Source organism: Eurosta solidaginis, chromosome 1, assembly GCF_040869045.1.
Source record: "Eurosta solidaginis isolate ZX-2024a chromosome 1, ASM4086904v1, whole genome shotgun sequence".
Classification (NCBI taxonomy): domain Eukaryota; kingdom Metazoa; phylum Arthropoda; class Insecta; order Diptera; family Tephritidae; genus Eurosta; species Eurosta solidaginis.
Window position 1 is genome coordinate 88,938,410 of NC_090319.1, and position 20,173 is coordinate 88,958,582.

General features: G+C 36.9%; 1 protein-coding gene and 1 long non-coding RNA gene across 6 annotated transcripts in view; one reads left to right on the top strand and one right to left on the bottom strand.

Moving 5' to 3' along the window:
- ClC-a (chloride channel protein 2) overlaps positions 1 to 20,173 on the top strand; it is a 247,584-nt gene that overhangs the window by 88,755 nt on the left and 138,656 nt on the right. For 4 of the 5 annotated variants that reach the window (XM_067759047.1, XM_067759040.1, XM_067759039.1 and 1 more), the window contains one exon: positions 213 to 8,118. The exons of the other annotated variant lie outside the window; for it this stretch is intronic. In XM_067759047.1, coding sequence (XP_067615148.1) covers positions 213 to 584 — 372 coding nt within the window. In that variant the 3' untranslated portion in view covers positions 585 to 8,118. Of the gene's footprint in view, positions 1 to 212; positions 8,119 to 20,173 lie in introns of those variants that run through there. 5 annotated transcript variants of the gene reach the window in all.
- The window catches only part of LOC137236445 (uncharacterized), a 66,338-nt gene that overhangs the window by 11,923 nt on the left and 34,242 nt on the right, over positions 1 to 20,173 (bottom strand). The window lies entirely within an intron of this gene.

The following is a 20,173-nucleotide window of genomic DNA, read 5'->3' on the forward strand; positions in this document are numbered from 1 at the left end:
TCCCTGAGACCAGTTTTTTCAAATCATGTTGACTCCGAGTCTATTCGAATAAGGCCACTAATGTTTGAAACATGGGCTATATACTGGAAAAAGTTTGTTTTAGGTTGTTACAGCTCTCAACAAAACTAACCATCATCTATGATGTTTGGTATAGGGCCTAGTTTGAAAACAAATAGCATTCTTTAATCATATCTTATATTTTCTCTCCATAGCTGCGCAAAGCTATTGAGGATATCAATAGCAATAACTTTTCAGTACAAACTCAAACAAAAGACGATTTAGAAGCCGATCATTGTTCGGCACAGGAGAAACCATTGTTGAAATTACCTTTCCAAAATACATTGCACACCACCAGCGATAAGGAAGTGAATACGACGGTGACCTCAATGGACTCTGCGCTCTCACATTCGGATAATTGCTCCGATATTGAAATGGAGCAAATTAATGGTGATAGTAGTAGTGACGAACAGCAGCAACAACAACAGCAACGTTATCAACCAAAACATACAATGACAGCGACAACTACATCAACAACTGGGACAACAACAACAACGTCACCAACAAAATTTGTAAATGAACCATAGCTAAGGCGTTTAAACAAAAAACAAAACAGCTACAAGTTAATATATTTATGTAAAAAAGTGTGTTCTAATTGTTAAAAGATTTTAAACTATGTACATAGCGACGGCTGAGTGAAAGACATCCCTATGTCGATTGCGTGTTCGAAAAGGATCTGTTCCCATAATCATTTGAGTATCACCCTATCTAATACCTTATTTTATGTTTCCAAAAGCCCAATATCTTAGAATTTGGAAAACGACATATCTCAACATACATTGTCAACTGAGTTAAAGCGTTCTTCGAGCAAACTCAGATATAGTGCGTCATTTTCGAACTATGCGTGGGTGATCTTTCACACAGCCGACAGCATGTAGACTAAATTGTATTAACATTTTATTTTATGACTATTTTTAAGTAATTATATATTTTATATATTAAATAGGTTTAAAAGTAATTGAAAACTGATAACTCAATAATTGCATAAAATATTTAATATAAATATTAGAAATTAAGTATTTTATAAATAAGCATAGAACTTAAAATAATTGTTGTAGCATATCGCACATTCGGTCAGATACAGATGCCATTGTGGATAAAACTAGGTGTGATATCTTATGCATAGACGTCAAAATTCCAAAGTGATTGGATCACCTTATTTGTAATTGACTATCGCTGTCTCATTCTGTATCTCTTTCTATCACCCGCTGAGGATAGCCGACCCTATGCGCCGCCATATTGAACACCCTGTCAAAAAGCTAAAAAGTAGCCATATTGAACATCCTGTCAGGCAGTTGACAGATAAGATAGCACACTTAGTTTGATTCACAATGGTGATAACTTGCTCATAAACCTTAAGATTACAAATAGAACCGGTCATGTGATTTTTAATTGACTATTGTGGTCTCATTCTGTATCTCTTTCTATCACCCGCTGAATATAGACGACCCTATATGCCGCCAAATTGAACTTATTGTCAAAACGTTAAAAAGTAGCCATCTTGAACATCTTGTCAGGCAGTTGACGGATAAGATATCACACTTTCTTTATCCATAATGACAGATGCTATCGTTACGTTTTTGAAAATTGATGGACCGCCTACTGTCAACCGAATTATATGGACAATACAGAATAATTAGTTGCAACTTCTACATGTGGATCAACAAAGAATACGCAGTACCCAACAAACAACGAAACAATCTTTCACCAGCTTGTGAGGCATATAAAGTTAGCTCTCAAGTTGATATCCAACATCAGGTTCCAATCATTTACCAACCTTTTAGAAATTTTGGTAAATTGATAGTTTTCGGGTTGATCTCCGAAATCATTCTCAAATTATTCTCCAACCTTAGGGAAATTTTGAGAAATTTATAGTTCTCAAATCTATATCCAGCCCATTTCTCAATTGATATGTCACATTGGATATCGAGTTGAGGTTAAGTTAAAAATAAAAATGTTGTGCTAGGTGGCATCACCGAACCCAACAGCTGTTTGTTGGGCAGAAATGAAACGTTATTATTTAAAAATAATTTACACGTTCTATTTATTGTCATACATATAATGGCGTATTGTCATCCTACATTTGAGACCAATTAGATAATCACACTTGAGGGCAGGTTTAGACCTTTTCTTAACATGGAAACATCATTTAGGCCCGGTTTTTCAGTGCGAGTTTAAGCTACATTTAAAGTTGATTAAGGTTTAACCCTACCACTTTGGCCGCTTAAGCTGAGATGATCAGCAAAATTGTATGTTATCGAACAAAGTGGCAAGGTTAAATTTTAGTCAACTTTAACTGGACTTTAAAGCCAAATTAAACTTCCTTAACCCTAACGCCATAATTGTAACCATACCCATATCCATAACCATCTCCATTGTGATCGATTACTGGTGCCTTAACCTAAAAATCGTGAAAATTTCATAAAAATGAAGAAAACGCAAAAAATTACAAACATATTCCACAAAAAATAAGTCTCTTAGTCAAAACGTATACAAAACAATGCATAAAATCTACACAAAGTTATTAAATTCACCAACTCATATATTTTTAGGTTATGGATATGGCGAAAAACCAAAAACCAATTGTTTGGCTATGGTATGGTTATGGCGTTAGCGTTATGGTATGGCACCATTAATCTGTTACATTGATTTCCATAAGGTAGGTTCGATCAGCTGTTTTATCTGGTTATGGTTTTATGGTTATAAGTCACCATTAATTACACCTTTAAGGTCCCATTACTGATACTTGGCATAGACTTGACTTGAGAACTGCCACTTACAGTTCTGTTAAATGAACATTGCACGTTACTGATTACTCAAAACTTAGCAATACTTAACTTGACTTAGAAGTCTGTTGAATTTTGATTTTCTACGTAAGTGACGTTTACATTTCGAGATGCCATTTGTTTTTTTCCATTTCATTTTGACATTTTGTCATACAAATTGACATTTATTGATTATGATGCCAGATTGTATGCGCTAAGTGGAGTATAATGTTGGCTAAATTGCCAAGTTTACGCCAAGTCAAGTCAAGTCTATGCTCAGTATCAGTAATGGGCCCTTTAAACGTGCACTGAAAAACAGGGCAGTGTTAAGAGCCTTTAAGCTCTGTGGTAGTTTTTTAAGTTTGATAGAACTAGAAGCATACTTTAAATGCTACAGTTGGTTAAACAGAAAAAACTATGTGAAAATGATAGCAAAGCTTAAATGCACTTTAGACGGAATAAAGAGATTTTAAAGCTCAAAATAATGCCACATATTTTTTAAAATCTAATATCAAATAACCAAGATATTATAAAATCGTTTTCGGCTACATCCTAAATGGATAAAAAACTAAAAAAAATTTTTGGAGACCCTCTCAAAAAAGGCTTCAAATTAAGAGGCGATCTTTTGCGAATTTTTAGCTCTAGGCTACATTAACCCATTACTTACTTACTTAATATGCGCATAACCGTTTAAACGGTTATGGCTGTCCAACAAGGCACGCAAGTCGATCCTTCTCTCTGCTAACCGGCACCAATTGGTCACACCAAAGGAGTTTAAATCGTTTTCCACCTGGTCTTTCCAGCGGAGTGGTGGCCGACCTCCATAAGCGGGTTCCGACAGAAACACTTTCTTGCTGGGAGCGTCATCTTTCATTCGCATAACATGGCCTAGCCAGCGCAGCCGCTGCGTTTTAATTCGCTGAACTATGTTAATGTCTGCGTAGAGCTCGTACAGCTCATCATTAAATCTTCTTCGTTACTCGCCATCGCCAATGCGTAGAGGTCCATACATCTTTCCAATAACTTTACTCTCGAACCCTCCCAGAGCCGTTTCATCTGATGTTGTCATGGTCCATGCTTCTGCACCATATAGCAAGACGGGTACGATAAGTGACTTGTAGAGTAAGACTTTCGTTTGCCGAGAGAGGATTTTACTTTTCAATTGCCTACCTAGTCCAAAGTAGCATTTATTGATAAGAGTGATGCTGATGCTGTTGCTAGTGTTGATGCTGGTTCCCAAATATACGAAGTCTTTTACTATTTCGAAATTATTACTGCCAACAGTTGGTTGCCAACTCACATATGCGCTGACTCTTTGCTCGATGACAGCAGGTAATTCGTTTTCTCCTCATTCACCATCAAACCCAATTTTACCGCTTCTTTTTCCAGTTTCGAGTAAGCATAACTAACAGCGCGGGTGTTTAGGCCGATGATATCAATGTCATCAGCATATGCCAGTAATTTTACGCTGTTATAGAATATTGTTCCAGAGCGATTAAGTTCTGCAGCTAGTATAATGTAATCTCCAGCATCAAATTAAAGAAATCACACGATAGAGGGTCACCCTGTCTGAAACCTCGTTTAGTGTCGAACGGCTCGGAGAGGTCCTTCGCAATTCTGACTGAGCTGATGATGTTGCGCAACGTCATTTTGCACAACAGTATAAGTTTTTCGGGGAAACCAAATTCAGCCATAACGGTATATAGGCAGCCCTTTTCGTGCTGTGGAAGGCGGCTTAAATATTGACGAAGAGGTGATGTGTGTCGGGTTTTTCCAAAATTTGGCACATTGTGAAAATTTGGTCGATGGTAGATTTACCAGGTCTGAAGCCACACTAATAAGGTCCAATCAGCCGATTCACAGTGGGCTTCAATCTTTCGCACAATACACTTGACAGGACTTTATATGCGATATTAAGAAGGCCGATTCCGCGATAATTGGTGCAGTTTGCAGTATCCAGGACTGGGCAAAGAACACTTAGATTCCAATCGTCGGGCATGCACACGTCCGCCCATATTTTGCGAAGAAGCTGATGCATGCGCCTTACCAACTCCTCGCCGCCGTATTTGAATAGCTCCGCAGGCAATCCATCATCGCCCGGCCTTATTGTTTTTCAATCTGGTTATTCCTATTCTGACTTCGTCATAATAGGGCGGTGGGACGTTTATTCCATCATCATCGATTGCGGGATCGGGTTCGTCATCCCTGTGCGTTAAATCGCTGTCTCCATTTAGGAGAGCAGAGAAGTGTTCCCTCCATAATCTAAGTATTCTATGGACATAAGTTACAAGGTCCGTTCTTACAGGAGTGTGCCCCGGTGTTAAAACCCTCCGTCTGTCGCCGAATTTTTTGGTAATATTTTCGGGCGTTATTGCATTTAACCCATTAGCCTAGTAAAAATGTTTAACCAGTTAATTATTTGGCGAAGTAGTAGAGATTTCAAAGTCAAGTCAGTGAAGTGACTGACTTTTTTAGAGTTATCTACACTGATTTATATCACAGATAGAGCTTTCCTTAAAACAATTCTGTGATAGTACGTTTCAGCATCATCATTAATTGTCGCAAAACTGCCTAAGCGATTTTGAGTGTAGAGATCAAGTTTTCTTCTACCTGGCACTCCCAACTCAGTGGAGGTCTCCCCTTCCGCTGCTTCCAAACTGCTGTCTCGACTGAAATACTTCCTTAGCCGGAGCGTCTTCGTCAATTCGCGTAACATGACATAGCCAGCGAAGCCTTTGGGTTTTTATTCACTTCGTCATCTTCATATCTGCCTAATGTTCATACAGCTCATCGATATCCGCCGTCGGCGTCAGGGACAGGTCCATAAATCTTCCGGAGAACTTTTCTTTAAAACACTCCAAGAGCCATCTCAACATCTTTTATCACCGTCCATGATTCCGAGCCATACATGAAGACAGGTATAATGAGCGACTTGTAGAGCGTGATTTTTGTTCGTCGAGAGAGGAATTTACTTTTCCATTGCCTACTCAATTCAAAGTAGCGCTTCTTGGCAAGAGATATTCTTCGCTTGATTTCTAAGTTCACTTTGTTTTGTTATAAAGGTTGGTATAAACGTCAACAGTGACGTGGCTGCCAAGGCACGAATGCGCCAATTCTTTCTGGGATGACAGCAAGTACTTCGCCTTGTTCTCATTTACTGGAAGACCCACTTTTTGCTTTTTTATCTAATCAAGAGAAGGCAGGACTCACAGCGCTTATCTAAGGCCAATAATATCAGTATCATCAGAAATTGTACGAGCTTTTTGATAATATTAAATTTTTGCGGTTTTTTCCATGACGGAATAAAATCAGGCGATGATATTAGTAGTACAACAAAAAAAACTTGACGGTGCTCATAACTCTGTCATGAATTTTAAAGTAGTAGGAAGGGAAAACTTTTGCTTCTATTTTGCTACTTTTGGGCGGAAAAGAGTCAAATTCGATATACATATCTCACACACTGGAAAAACTAGAGGAGGTTGGAGGAAAGTGGGAAAAGTAAAGAGACCAAGAGCAAGAGGGAGAGTGGGGTAAAATAAAGAATAAGGGTAATGGTTTGAGAAAAAGTAGTAAAAAACGGTCAACAGGAAGATTACGAATAAGGATAAGATTAAGAGTAATAGTGAGAGTTAAACTTTGATAAGAGCAAGAGAGGGATAGTAAAAGGAAAAACGGGAAGATTTTAAAGTTGAATGCTTTTTTCAAGCATCGTTGCTGTAAAACCTCTGTCGCTTTATATTTTTACGCCAGCCACCATTTTCTGCTCAATGAACCTCTTAAAGCTTCATTTACATAGATAACTTTTGGGTCTCGGGATCGTGTACCGCTGATTCCTAGCTTTCGTATTACAAGCCGTTACTCTTCCGCGATTTCATGGCCTTGTTCCAGGTCGTCAATCATCTCATTGACGTCAAAAGTATGTTTCCAAATTCCATAGTTGTGGACAATGAGATACTCTAAAGATCCAGCTTTTCAGTTGCGTTGATTAAAACTTTTCCATTTGCACTAAACAAAAGAAAAAACCTTCCACAAATGGAAATACAGATCGCAGGCGTGCTTGTCCTGCACGCTACTTCATATTCCAGAAAGGCATTAATGTAGTATTTTTTGATAATACTGAAAAAATCAATGCTGCTGATAAGTCAAAAAGCGAAGCACCCCAGCGGGTAGGTATGCCTGTCGTAAGAGGACAAATTAATTCAAGGGGTTGTGTAGTGCAACCCGCTCAAGCGGTTGCCACCGCAATACCCGTGGCGAATCCTGTTTCATTAACAGACCAGGCTGTGGAGACCCCGAACTCCTGATGAATATAGGGGATGGGAGGGCGGTTTTGATTTCATGTTGTCGTTCCCGAGTTGGTCGGGCTAGTACCTATATGGTGCTTGTTACCGGAACGTACCCGATCTGCATCTGGCAACGGACCATCAACAACGATAACTCTCCCCAAGGCCCTCGGGGAGTGTCCTTATCGCTACAAAAACAAAAACAACAACATAAGTAAAAAGCGATACTTAGAATTATTAGGGCGAGTTTTGTCAAATGCGACTCGATTTTGTAATAATGACTTCAATTGTGCAATAAGTTCGTTAAATTTTAATTAGAATTGATTGTTAAGATTGTTTTCTCGTTAGTATGTCTTGTTAATTTATTAAAATTATTGTGAAGCATATACATATGTACATACATTTTCCTAGTTGAGGATAAAATTAAGTCAGTGCCAAAGTATTAGCCTTAAGTTTAAAATATTCCTACACACATACAAACATAATCATATATGTATATATAATACGAATTTGTTATAATGGTCGGAATATTTATTTTTAGAATCTTATTGTTTTTAATGAAGTAGTATAAACATATTTTAAAAAAAGTTTAAAAGTCAAATGGCGCGTAAATACCGAATTGTGTTTTTATTTTTATTATAATTATATTAATTTCTAAACTTCACCCGCTCTATAAATCCCATTTTCAATATTAAGTAAAGTCGAAATGTTATTCGTTTATATAATAATATTAATAAATAAGAAGTTATAGAGTGCATGTATGTATGTACATATGTATATACAAGTAGAATAAATGTTATGTATGTATGTATAATCTCCCAGAGATATTTCAATGACTGTATCATGTTTAAAGAACACTGTTTATAATGTTTTACAAGAATATATGTAGCTATATTTATATCAAACTTAATTTCTAAGTAAACTTTAGTAAAACGAATTGTTGAGCAAAATCTAGTTTCATTATTATTATAAAAAAAGATCAACTAAATAAAAAAATATATATTTAATATAAAGCGTTGCATTGTCTTGGCCAAACTTTAGTAGGCTTGAATAATTAAAAAAAAATTCAAGTAGTTTTTATCTCTCTTGCTCTCCCCTTTCCCCTCCCACTCACGGTTGCCACACCATGTTTTCATTTGGGACCAAAATTCATCGAAGAAAAGGACCAAAGTTCAAAAAAAGGGACCAAATTAGTTTTCTTTTATTGATGTACAAACAATAGTAAATTAAAATGAAATAAACTCCATTTTATAGCGCAGTTTGGTTTCAATAAGACACAATTGCGCTCTGTTCTAGAAGAACAGGGAAGAACTTTACAACAGGCATGACGTAGCTGAATGCGTTTACAACCATTTCAACTATCGTAGGAGTGCGAGTTCGACTCCCACTCCCGGGAGAAAAGGCTTTGAAGAGATTTACAAGGTATAATCGAAACAGCTGTCGCCTTGTCCGTCCTGATGTCACGTTGTTTAAATTTTTCCCAAATTATTAAATAAATTATAAAATTAAATACAAAGTTAATCATTTTTCGAGAATGCCATTTTCTATGTAATCTTTCTTTTTCCTAATTTTTGGTCCAAATGGACCAAAGTGGTAACCGTGATTGAATTATAATTCCTTACTCCACTGTTTTCTTAATCGCCGGTATCTCCTCCATGTTTAATATAACTTTGCCTATTCTCTTGGGCATGGCTTAAAATAATTTTTGGCATGTTTCCAATGGAGCGCTATCCCATCAGAATCCTTCAACTTCTGCCAAAATAACTCGCTTGTTATGAAATGAAAAGAACGCCAATTTCTCTTAAGGTCACTCCACAAGTTCTCAATCGAGTTGAGGTCAGGGTATTGACCTGGCATTGCATACATGGGACTATTCCATTTCTGAACCACTCAGATACCAACCGAAAAGTATGTTTTGTATCGTTATCTTGATACACCTGAGTGGGGTGTTTTCCTCCGCATAAGGCAGCTTAACATTTCGCAAAATATCCCTGTACTCAACGGTACACATACAGAAGAGATAAGCTTTTGTCATAGTACATCAGCATTGGTGCGGCCCCATTGAAGAAAAAAACTGGCGAAATATTTTATTCAGTGTCGAATTCGAGATTAATTTGTGTGGAAACGACTCAAAAAGTACAGTAAATGGCCCAAAGCGCAGAGCTTTTTTTCTTGATACACAAAAAGGACAACTAGGCATGGAGGAGGAAACATAATGGTAAAGAGATCCTTCTCTTGGTAACGTGTGTGTAAATATCGCAGTGACCACTGATGAGTGCAGGGATATCTTGCGAAATGTTAAGCTGCCATACACTCAGAGAAAAACGCCCTTCTAAAATCCAGCACCACCGGACACAATTCAAGCTCTTCACAACAACCTTGTTCTTGAACTGACACCATTTTCTTGAAAAGAGAACGGCTGGTCTTAAATTATGAACAAATGTTCTATTAATGAGAACGAATGTTCTTAAATTAAGTATAATGGGCTTAAATTAAGTTCAAGAAAAATGAAACGGTACAATTCGTATGCACTACAATGTTAAATACAATATTTGGCATGAGCTATGAAGCAGTTGTAGTGGCCCAGCTGTTGTGATGTTGTGGTTGCGATCGTGTGGCGCGAGTTCGATCACCGTCAAACTCTGAATTTTTGTAAAACAATTTTTTTATGTTCTATTTTTTTACTCTTATTTTTCGTTCAGTTCCATTCACATATGCAGATGTAATTCTCAAACTTGTTATGGAATGTTTTAAGTATATATGCAGATTACGTCTTCAAATAAGAATAACTTCTCATTATGCATTTATCAAAATATGTTTGTTATAAATATTTTTTATTTATGACAAAAAAATTATTATTAATAAAAAATAAAAGGGTACCTATTCAAAAACAAAAAAAAACCTTTCCCCTCCCACCAAATATCAAGCACGAACCGTTCTTGTATTGAGACCGACAAATGCTAAATCGATCTCAAATCGTTCTCGAGGCGTGAGAACGAAAAATCTTAAATCAAGCCCAAGTAGTGCTGAAAATGAGCACAGAAGGATCACACATCAATACCAAACTGGGCATAAAATACGAACGGTGTGCCTGGCAAAACTGTTCTAAAAACAAGCCCATCGGTCACGAGTTAAGAAAAAACGTACTTAACGGACTTTTGTCAACGAATGTTCTTAATTTTGAACTTGTTTCGTTCGTTTTAGAACGACTTTTCTCTGAGTGTATGCGGAGGAAAACACCCCACTCAGGTTGAATTATCGCCAAGATAACGATACAGAACATACTTTTCGGTTGGTATCTGAGTGGTTCAGAAATGGAATTGTCCCATGTACGCAATGGTAGGTCAATACCCTGCCCTCAACTCGATTGAGAACTTGTGGAGTGACCTTAAGAGAAGATTGGCGTCCTTTTCATTTCAAGCGAGTTATTTTGGCAGAAGACGAAGGATTGGGATGGGATAGCACTCCATTGGAAACATGCCAAAAATTATTTTAAGCCATGCCCAATAGAATAGGCAAAGTTGTATTAAACATGGAGGAGACACCGGCGATTAAGAAAACAGTGGAGTAACGAATTATAATTCAATGGTGTTCTTTGATTTCTAAGAAAAGTTTCATACACCTATTATTTTGACCAACGACATTTTTTTATTATGATGCAATTGTCTTGTAAATGGATGAATTGTAATCATTTTCATATATTTAGTATAAGTAACTAAAGCTATAAATATTACCACACAAAATTTGATTTCATTTGCAAAATCTTTTAATATAGCTCCGTCACATAAGCTGTTTTTCATATAGATGATTTTAACACAAGCTTACGCATTATGAGTGGATTGCACATATTTTTATGGAGAACGGTAGATTGAGCGACACTGGCGCCACCTGATATGAAAAAGTTACCAACTCCGAAATTTTGTTGCCAGCAAATCATAAGGCCCGGTTTTTCAGTAGTTGGTTAAGCTAAGCTTAAACAAAGTTTGCTTAAACTCTAGTCAAATTTAAACCCCAGTCAAACTACTGAGCAGTTTTTCAGTCACAGTTTAAGGCCGCCCTTGGGGTATGCTTTTTTGTGTGGCAATATTGGTTTTTTTATTATCTAGAAAATTTGTAGATACGGCAACAGCTGGATTTTGTGTACCCAACAAACATAGAAAACAAAAATTCTCCAGCGAAATATATGTATATCTAGTTCCGGAAGTGATATCCAACATCACTATTTAATTATTCTTAAACCAGATAGTTCTCGAGTTGATATCCAACTTCATTCTCCAATTACTATCCGAATTTTGAGAAATTTTGTAAAATTAAAAGTTTTTGAGTTGATATCCAAATTTTCAAATTTCCTAATTTCGAGAGATTTTGAGAAATCTACAGTTCTCAAATGAATATTCAACACATTTCTCCAGTTGATAGCCTACATTGCATATCGAGTTGAGGTGTAGTTGAAAAAAATCTCCAAGGTGGTACTACCAAAACCAGCAGCTGTTTATTGTGAATGAAAAGAGGAATTTTTTATAAAGCAAAAAATGCTATTACTTAATTGGAAAAAATTTAATTCCCAACTTGTGGTTCTTTGGCTGGACTCAGGTGTAAGAATCCAATACTACAGTATTTTCATATATATATAATTTATTTTTGATAAATTAGGATTCATTAGTACTATCAATCAGGTGTTTATTTCGCACAATAAATAGCTGTTGGCTTTGGTGGTACCACCTTGGAGATTTTCTTTTTCAACTTAACCTCAACTCGATATCCAATGTAGGATATCAACTGGAGAAGCATGTCGAATATTCATTTGAGAACTGTACATTTCTCAAAATCTCTCAAAGGTTGGATAACAATTTGAAAATGCTAATGACGTTAGGGGTCAACTCGAGAACAATAAATTTTACAAAATTTCTCAGAGGTTGGATAGTGATTGGAGAAAGAAGTTGGATATCCACTCGAGAACCATCAGATTTAAGAATAACTAGATAATGATTTTGGATATCACCTCCGGAACTAGATATATATTTCGCTGCAGAAATATCTTTTAAATGTTTGTTGGGTAAGCAAAATCCGTCGTATCTGCAAATTATCTAGATAATAAAATACCAATGTTGCCGTATAAAAAAGCCTACCCCAAAGGCGACCTTAAACTGTGACTAAAAAACTGCTCAGCAGTTTAACTGGAGTTTAAATTTGAGTAGAGTTTAAGCTTAGCTTAACCAATTACTAAAATCCGGGCCTAAGGAGACTTAATTCTTCAATATATTGTTTATGCTAATTTATATGCGGATCGTAAAGACAAAATAACTGAGTAGTGAGAGTTATATATTTTTTTTTTTCATGACAGGCCTAAACGTGATTTTTTACAAATTTTCTTATTAAAATTTGTTCGTAATTTGTGTAAGCTGTGCTCATAGTGAATTTATTTTATCATAAAAACGAAATGATTACAAGTGATCAATATTTTTCGTAAAGCTTAACACGAATTCTCCTGGAACTTTTTTGTATGGGGTTTCTAAAATATTTTAAGGGATGACTTTTATAGGTCCAATGGTCACTTCGGTAATATCTATATTTTAAGGCACCATTCCTAAACCGACTTATGAGGTGTGACCATATGGTCACACTGGGCATGATATGATGTGATTTTCCCATGTTTTTATTTGAAGTAAAACAAGGATTTATGCAACATATTTCAACTAAACAAGTATGAATTAAAGAAAAATTATTTTAAACAGTTACTTAAATATATCGTAACGAATTTTAGTGGTATTCCTCTTATTTGCAACCTTCTACTAACGTTCGTATCGCTAAATAACTCCAATATTCAATAATGCAAAATGGCCTTTATTAAAATAATTCACAATAACACTAATACTTCACAACCAATAGCTTGCTTAAATCAAACCGATTACTGCTTACTCAGCTTGAACTCCTTTTATACTCTGTAATGTCTCGTTCACATACTTCTAGGCGTTTCTATTTCTAGAATTTACTACTCCTTTACCAGCTATACATTTCTCAGCTATAACTACAGATGCACGATTATTATAGCTTCTCGCATAGCCCATGCGCGTGTATATCTGAGTGATACTTCCACAGATGATTGCCTATTTTTGTGAGTATCTCAGATATATGCATGTGTTTCTGCGTTGCTTTCCGCTGCTTGTCTGGACATATGTATAGACATAATGATTGATTTGTTGATGTGCATACAAGTCACTGCTTAGTATTGGCTTAGAGATGATAGTATCCCTTTGTGTTGCTAATATTCGTCACAAAATGTATATTCAAAACTATTTTTTATAAAAACATTTTATACCGTATCGTATTTAATAATTAAGGTGGCATGTGATACTTCTCAAAACATTTGACGCAAATCCCTATGAGCTCACCGTCAAAAAACTCACATAGGTTTCAGGTCGTGATGAGGATGGTTCTATTGAAATTTCGTTCTGTTCCTCTAACAAGTTCGTTTGCAAGTTCTTCGTAGAGTTTTCTAATATGTCGATCAACACAGAGTCATCAACTTCCAAGTCATCCTCCATCATCATCATTATCAATCGTTAAAACCAGGGATGCACCTTAACGTTAAGCTAATCGTTTATCAAAAAATTTCCACCGTTTCCGTTGAAACACTTCGAAATATTATCGATAAAGTAATTATCAAGATAAATTGTATCTCGTTTTTAAACGAAACGAAAAGCTTTCGTTAACGTTAAAAACGTTAACAAAACCGTGATACTTTATGTTTGAATTGTGCTGGCAATGCTATAGCCATGGTGAAGCCGTAAGGTGGTAACAACGAGCGGACATACACACACAAACTCCATGTAATTTGTTTGTGTAATTCGTTGGTGGTAATGTCAAAAATACTCTGAGAAATGTTCGTACTGTCAAAATTCATGAGAAAAGTTGCAATCAGCTCGGCTAATGCTTTCACCTTTAATGACTCCGCCATCAATCAGCTTTGCCAGCATAGTTTGAAATTAATAATCAACATAAACGATTTGATTTCGTTGGGATATGGCAGAAAACGAAACAAAATCATTTCGTTAATTTGACGTTTTTAACGTTAATAAACGAAACGAAATGACTTTGTTTCGTTTATTAACGTTAATTATCGTAACGAAATGATATCGGTTCGTTGGTTAAGCATGCCTGGTTAAAACCCTTCTACCACTTCTCATCATTAACTCACAAGGTGCTTTCAATTGACCAACACATATATCCTCTGGCTTACCTACATCGTCTTCATCACCATCATCTTCACTGATTGCACCATTTTCGTTGTCCGGAGATAAGATAGATAGAGCTACGGGCGAAACTTCTTCATCGCTATCACACAAGTCATTTAGATAGTTAATAACCTCTTGTGTATTTAAACGTCTGCAAATTTGGAAATAGTTCACCACGAATTACAAAGTTTTCATCATTTGAACAAAATTACGTTACATAAAATGAGCCTATAATCTATCCCAGCGTGACCTGACCATATGGAAAAAATACCGTTAATCGTCAACAAGAACATTTAATTTTTTACAAAATATAATTGTCGTTGTAGCATAAGTTTAATTTAGTAGTATAACTATTTACTTTTAGTAGCATAAATGTTCAGTCAGTACTATTAGTTGTCAACGACAACCCTGTTAATATAAAAGCCCTGTTAACGTAAAAGCTCAGCACATGTTGCTATAAAAGAAGCGCTCTCAAGTGGTCATCTTTCACTTTGCGATTTTCGTCCACTTGAGAGGTTTTTTGTGTATACTTCACTGAACTACCCTCCCACATCTAAATAAAAATCGTTGTGACACAAGTTCCTCCCTTTTATTTGGAATAATAACCTTTATAATTGGCGCCCAACATAGTGGCAAACCTCTCGAGTAGTTTAAATACATATCGCCGAAGCTATAGAATTGCAAAGCGAACTAATATCAGTAACAATAAAATGGCTAATTTGTCTCCCGAACAGTTTCAATAGCTTATCAATATTATAAGCCGATGTAATAAAAGTAGTGGTTCGTTAAGCACTTGCACTGCTCGTTACGCAGGTGAACGCGATTCCACAAAAGTTGAGGAGTTCATTGCCGCCGTAACTACGTTTAAAGCTGTAGAAGAAATAAGTGATGCTGACGCTATCACCGGTCTTCCCATGATTCTAGGGGGTGACGCAGCAGAAGGGTGGCGCGGTGTACAGGCACCTAACGCTTTTGAAGATGTTGTGCGTATGTTGCGCGAATCTTTTTGTCCCCCTAAACCTGACTGGCGAATATATTCCGAAATCGTAAAAGCAAAACAAGCTAAAAATGAACCGATGGTCACTTTTGTTCGCAAAAAACGTGCTCTTTTTTTCAACTCTCGGATGCTCCGAGTGAATCCGTCCAAATCGTCATTTTGTTTGGCATATATTCATTTAGGGACAGGGTGTGTCGTAGGCGCATTAATACATTCGACGATTTGTTGGACGAAGCTAGAGAAGCAGAAATTACCCTGCGCGAACACAAAATGTCGACCGTGAACGCTGATAAAGCTGCTGCTAACGCAAGTGGTCCGGTACGATGTGCTTAGCATAGCGCAGAAGCGTGTTTCAAAAAGAAAAATGAAGAAATTAAAGTAGCGCAAACACAAGCAATTGCTAATGCAATAGTAACAAAGCCGAATTAAGCTTGTTATGGATGCAACGCACCTGGCGTTACGCGCGCAAACTGTCCAAAATGTTCAAATAAACCGTCCACTAGCCATGGTTCGGTAAGTTTCAATTCCATAACAGTTTCAGTTGGAAGAGACATTCTGATTGCAAATGTAAGTCTGTTTGGGGTATATGGACAAGTGTATTTTGATAGTGGCGCTCGAACTAGTGTAGCTAGCGCAAATTTTCAGCGCGTAATGGATTTTAAAGGGTGCACATACCGCAAAGTTGAATGCGTAATTACTCTTGCCGATGGAAGTACTAAACTTCAAAAATGCCTCACAACTAATTGCGATATAGTAATAGGTAGGCGTACCTTCAAAATCCAATTTATGATCCTACCAGAATCAGTTGGCAACAAAACGCTAATTGGCACAGATTTCTTGGAACAAGCGGAAATAGTTTTAAATATGGGTCAATGATACTGGTTCTTTGAAAGTAATCCAACGCAACATTTCGAGTTCGCTACCCCATTGCCACTCGAATTAAACATTATTGAAATTGTACAAGTAAGCCCGATGAAGCGGTAGTCAGAGAAGTTGAACAGCAAAAAGTGTATATGTCCGAATTTGAGTATTATGGTCATGATTTGCCAAACGATTACCGCGTATTGTACAAAATATTTTTAGAGATGCGATTCCACCCAACATGATTACACCTGAAAGGCCAATAAAGCCCAATTTGTTTACTGGTGTTACCTATAACCAAAACATTGCTGATAAGGTAGACTTATTTTCTATTGATTTTAAAGTACTGAAGGAAAAAGATGGCTCAGGGTTGGAAGTATCAGAGAAAATTGAACTCGACAACATGCTTCAATCCCCCGTAAAAGTTTTTGCCGCGTCGTGTGAACCGACGCCATATACACAACATTTTATTGATACTGGCGAGCACTGCCGATTGCATCACCATCGTATATATTGTCATTTTCTAAGTTAAAGGAACTAAAAGCTGAGATATGCCGTTTGGTCTCCGCAACGCACCTTCCACATTTCAAAGACTAATCGACCGTTTTAAGGCAACTCTGCCAAATGTATACATTTTAGCATATCTTGATGATATAATCATTTGTTCACCATCATTTACAGAACAGTTAAACGACTTAAAAAGCGTACTCCTGAAGATGCAAAAGTTCAATCTGCGCGTTAATTCTAGTAAATGTCGTTTTTGTTGCGCAAGTGTTAAATACCTTGGTCACGTCTTAACGACCGCAGGCATACAAGTTGACCCAGGAACGACTCTGGCGATTACACGAGGAAAGAACCAAGAAATATGGGATTCAAGGGGTTGTGTAGCGCAATATATAGCTTCTCCAACCCAATTGTCAACCTCACCTTCGAGCGGCGAATCCCGTGGGGGTGGGGAGGGAGGGATGACCTGAAGGTTCAATGTGGCCATATAAATCGTTCCCGAGATGGTCGGCCCAGCACCTTAATGGTGCTGTGTTACCGGAGCGTATCGGATCTGTATCCGACAAAGGACCATCACATCGATAACACTCCCCAAAGCCTTCGGGGAGTAACCTAATCGCTACAACAACAACAACAACAACCAAGAAATATCAAAGAATTGATATCATTCATACAAACCTGCTCTTGGTATCGGCGCTTTATTGACCGATTCGCTGAAATTGCCAAACCGCTTACGAAGCTAATGAAAAAGAATGCTGAATGGGAGTGGAGTACACCACAAAGGGAAGCTTTTAGCAACCTTAAACAACAACTACCGAACGCTAAGCCCTCGCCATTGTATGGACATGTGCGAAATTCAGAGGCTATATAGAAGGCGCTGAAGTGTTATTGGTGTTCGATCACCAACCGTTAAAATGGTTATTAACCATAAAGTCACCAACAGGCCGCCTAGCAAGGTGGGCACTACAAATACAGCAGTATAATTTCAAAATCGACTACACACCAGGGAGAACGAATTCTGTTGCCGATATGTTATCGCGACCACCCTATAACGAGGAAGAAATTGAAACAAACTGCATTTATGCTTTTCAAATCGACTTGCCACATAATAAACCTGATGAGCTGCGAGAAGAACAACTAAAAGACAGCTACTTACAAAATATAATTCATTCATTAAAAGAATCCAACGAAAATGCCAACGTATGGTACACTCGTGGCTATGTTTTGAACAACGGCTTATTATATTGTTACGCAAACGAGGATGCAGATGACACACAGCTCGTCGTAGCTGATCACGAGCGCGGAAGCATTGTGAAAACGTATCATGATGACAGCACAGCTGGCCACTATGGAGCAGAACGAACTATAGCACGTATTTTAAGTCATTCCTTCTGGCCAGGAATGCGAGCCGAAATTACAAAGTACGTTAGAAACTGCTTTGAATGCCAGCGATACAAAGCAAGCAACATGATGCCAATGGTATTGCTTCAAACAACAAGTAGCAAACAACGATTCGAAGTTGTTGCCGTAGATCTATTTGGTCCTTTGCCAAAAACGGAAGATGCCTATCAATGGATTTTGATTGCAGAAGATGTCGCTAGTCGTTGGGTAGAATTGTTCCCTTTAAAAGAAGCAACTGCCGAAAATTGCGCAAAAATTTTAATCGAAGAAGTTTTTTTAAGATATGGTGTTCCTAGGCGTCTTAAATCTGATAATGGCGCGCAGTTCGTATCTGCAATTATGCAGCAAATAGTTCACTGCATGGGAATTCACCAAGTTTTTACACCTGTTTATCGCCCTGAAAGTAATCTAGTCGAACGCAAAAACAGAGACCTTAAGGCTCAACTAGCGATCCTTGTCCAAAATCAACACAATGTGTGGACTATAGGTTTAAGCTGGAGACATTGGTGTTTTATCGGTAACCGTATCGGTAACCTTATAACAGCTGATTCGACCAACCTTATGGGAATGAATGCAATCGATTATTGGAGCTGCTAAGATCGTAACGGTATCGTAGCCAACCAATGGGTTTTTGGTTTGCCGTCGTAACGATAAACAGCTGATTACGTTAGGGATACGACTACAGCGATACGACAAACGGCACCAATGATTCCCACTTTACCGTCCATACGATTTGCAACGAACTCAGCTAAGTGTCAATCAACCAGCTATACAGCAGCATATCTCACTTTTGGAAGAGAATTGCGTACATTCGATGACGTTGAGCATGATATACGCACGATAACAGAAAATTAAAATTTTATTCCACAAATTACACCGTATTTGAAAAAAATTGCAGAAAATTTTAAAAACACTTGAGAGGTAAGCTAAACAAAATACTAACACATGTAACAATATTAGTTGAACAGTGACAAACTGGTCGCTAATATTGTTCAACATAAATAATTAATAATATTAACGGTGCTTAGTTGAACAGTGATAAACTGGTCGCTAGAATCGTTAACAATAAATTAATAATATCAACAATATCTAGCTAATAACATTTTCTTGAGATTAACACGTACTATAACCATATTTTTTGTAATCCTTGTTATTTAAGGTTTTTTTTGTGTAAACTTCACTGAACTACACTCCCACATCTAAATAAAATTCGTTGTGACACAAGTTCCTCCCTTTTATTTGGAATAATAACCTTTATATCGTATATTTTCACTTTATTATTATTCAAATTGAGACTTAACTTCTTTTAAAAACAACACACTTCAAAAAATACTAGAGTACTTTCCTTTTGTTGCTTTCAAAATTCGCATTTTTTGCCATCTTTTTCCTTACATCTTTTCCACACATGCTCACTTCGAAACAAAGACACTTTATGAAAAATTTGAAATGCAGTTCGCTTCGCGCATGTGTAATTAAATGGAGAAAACGCTAGCTTAAGGTAATTATTTGAGTGAGCTCTGATTTTTTTTTTTAATTCAACTACTACTTCTGGTCACGCTGGGGTATCTGAGTTAAGTTATCGCGTACACTTAACAAATAGCTGCAAAGGTGTTCAGTGAACTTTTCTGAAAGGAAGTAAACGATCCATTTTATCTTGGTCATTTGTCATTGGCATAATTTCAGGGACAGTTGGTTGTCCATCACTTCTTGATAAATTCAGTTAATTGTACCATGTAGAAACCTGCGACAGTTTGAATCATTAAAAATTGGTGTAAATGCTCCTAACTCCAGGGCTTGCGCTGATCTGAATATGTTTTTTAACTCCTCAGGTGCTGACTACAATTTTCTTTACGCTGCCTTAATTAACCATTTAATATCTTATTTTTCTTAGCATTAAGTTAATGTAAAAATTTGCATAATATTGTCCGTAAGAATCTATAAATTTAAAGACTCAACTTAAACAAATAAAAAAAAAAGAAAGGGAAGTAAAGGAAATGAAACGAAAAGAAAGGGAAGGAAAGAAAGAAAAGAAACTGAGAAAGAGATTGAGTTAGATGGATATGGATAGAT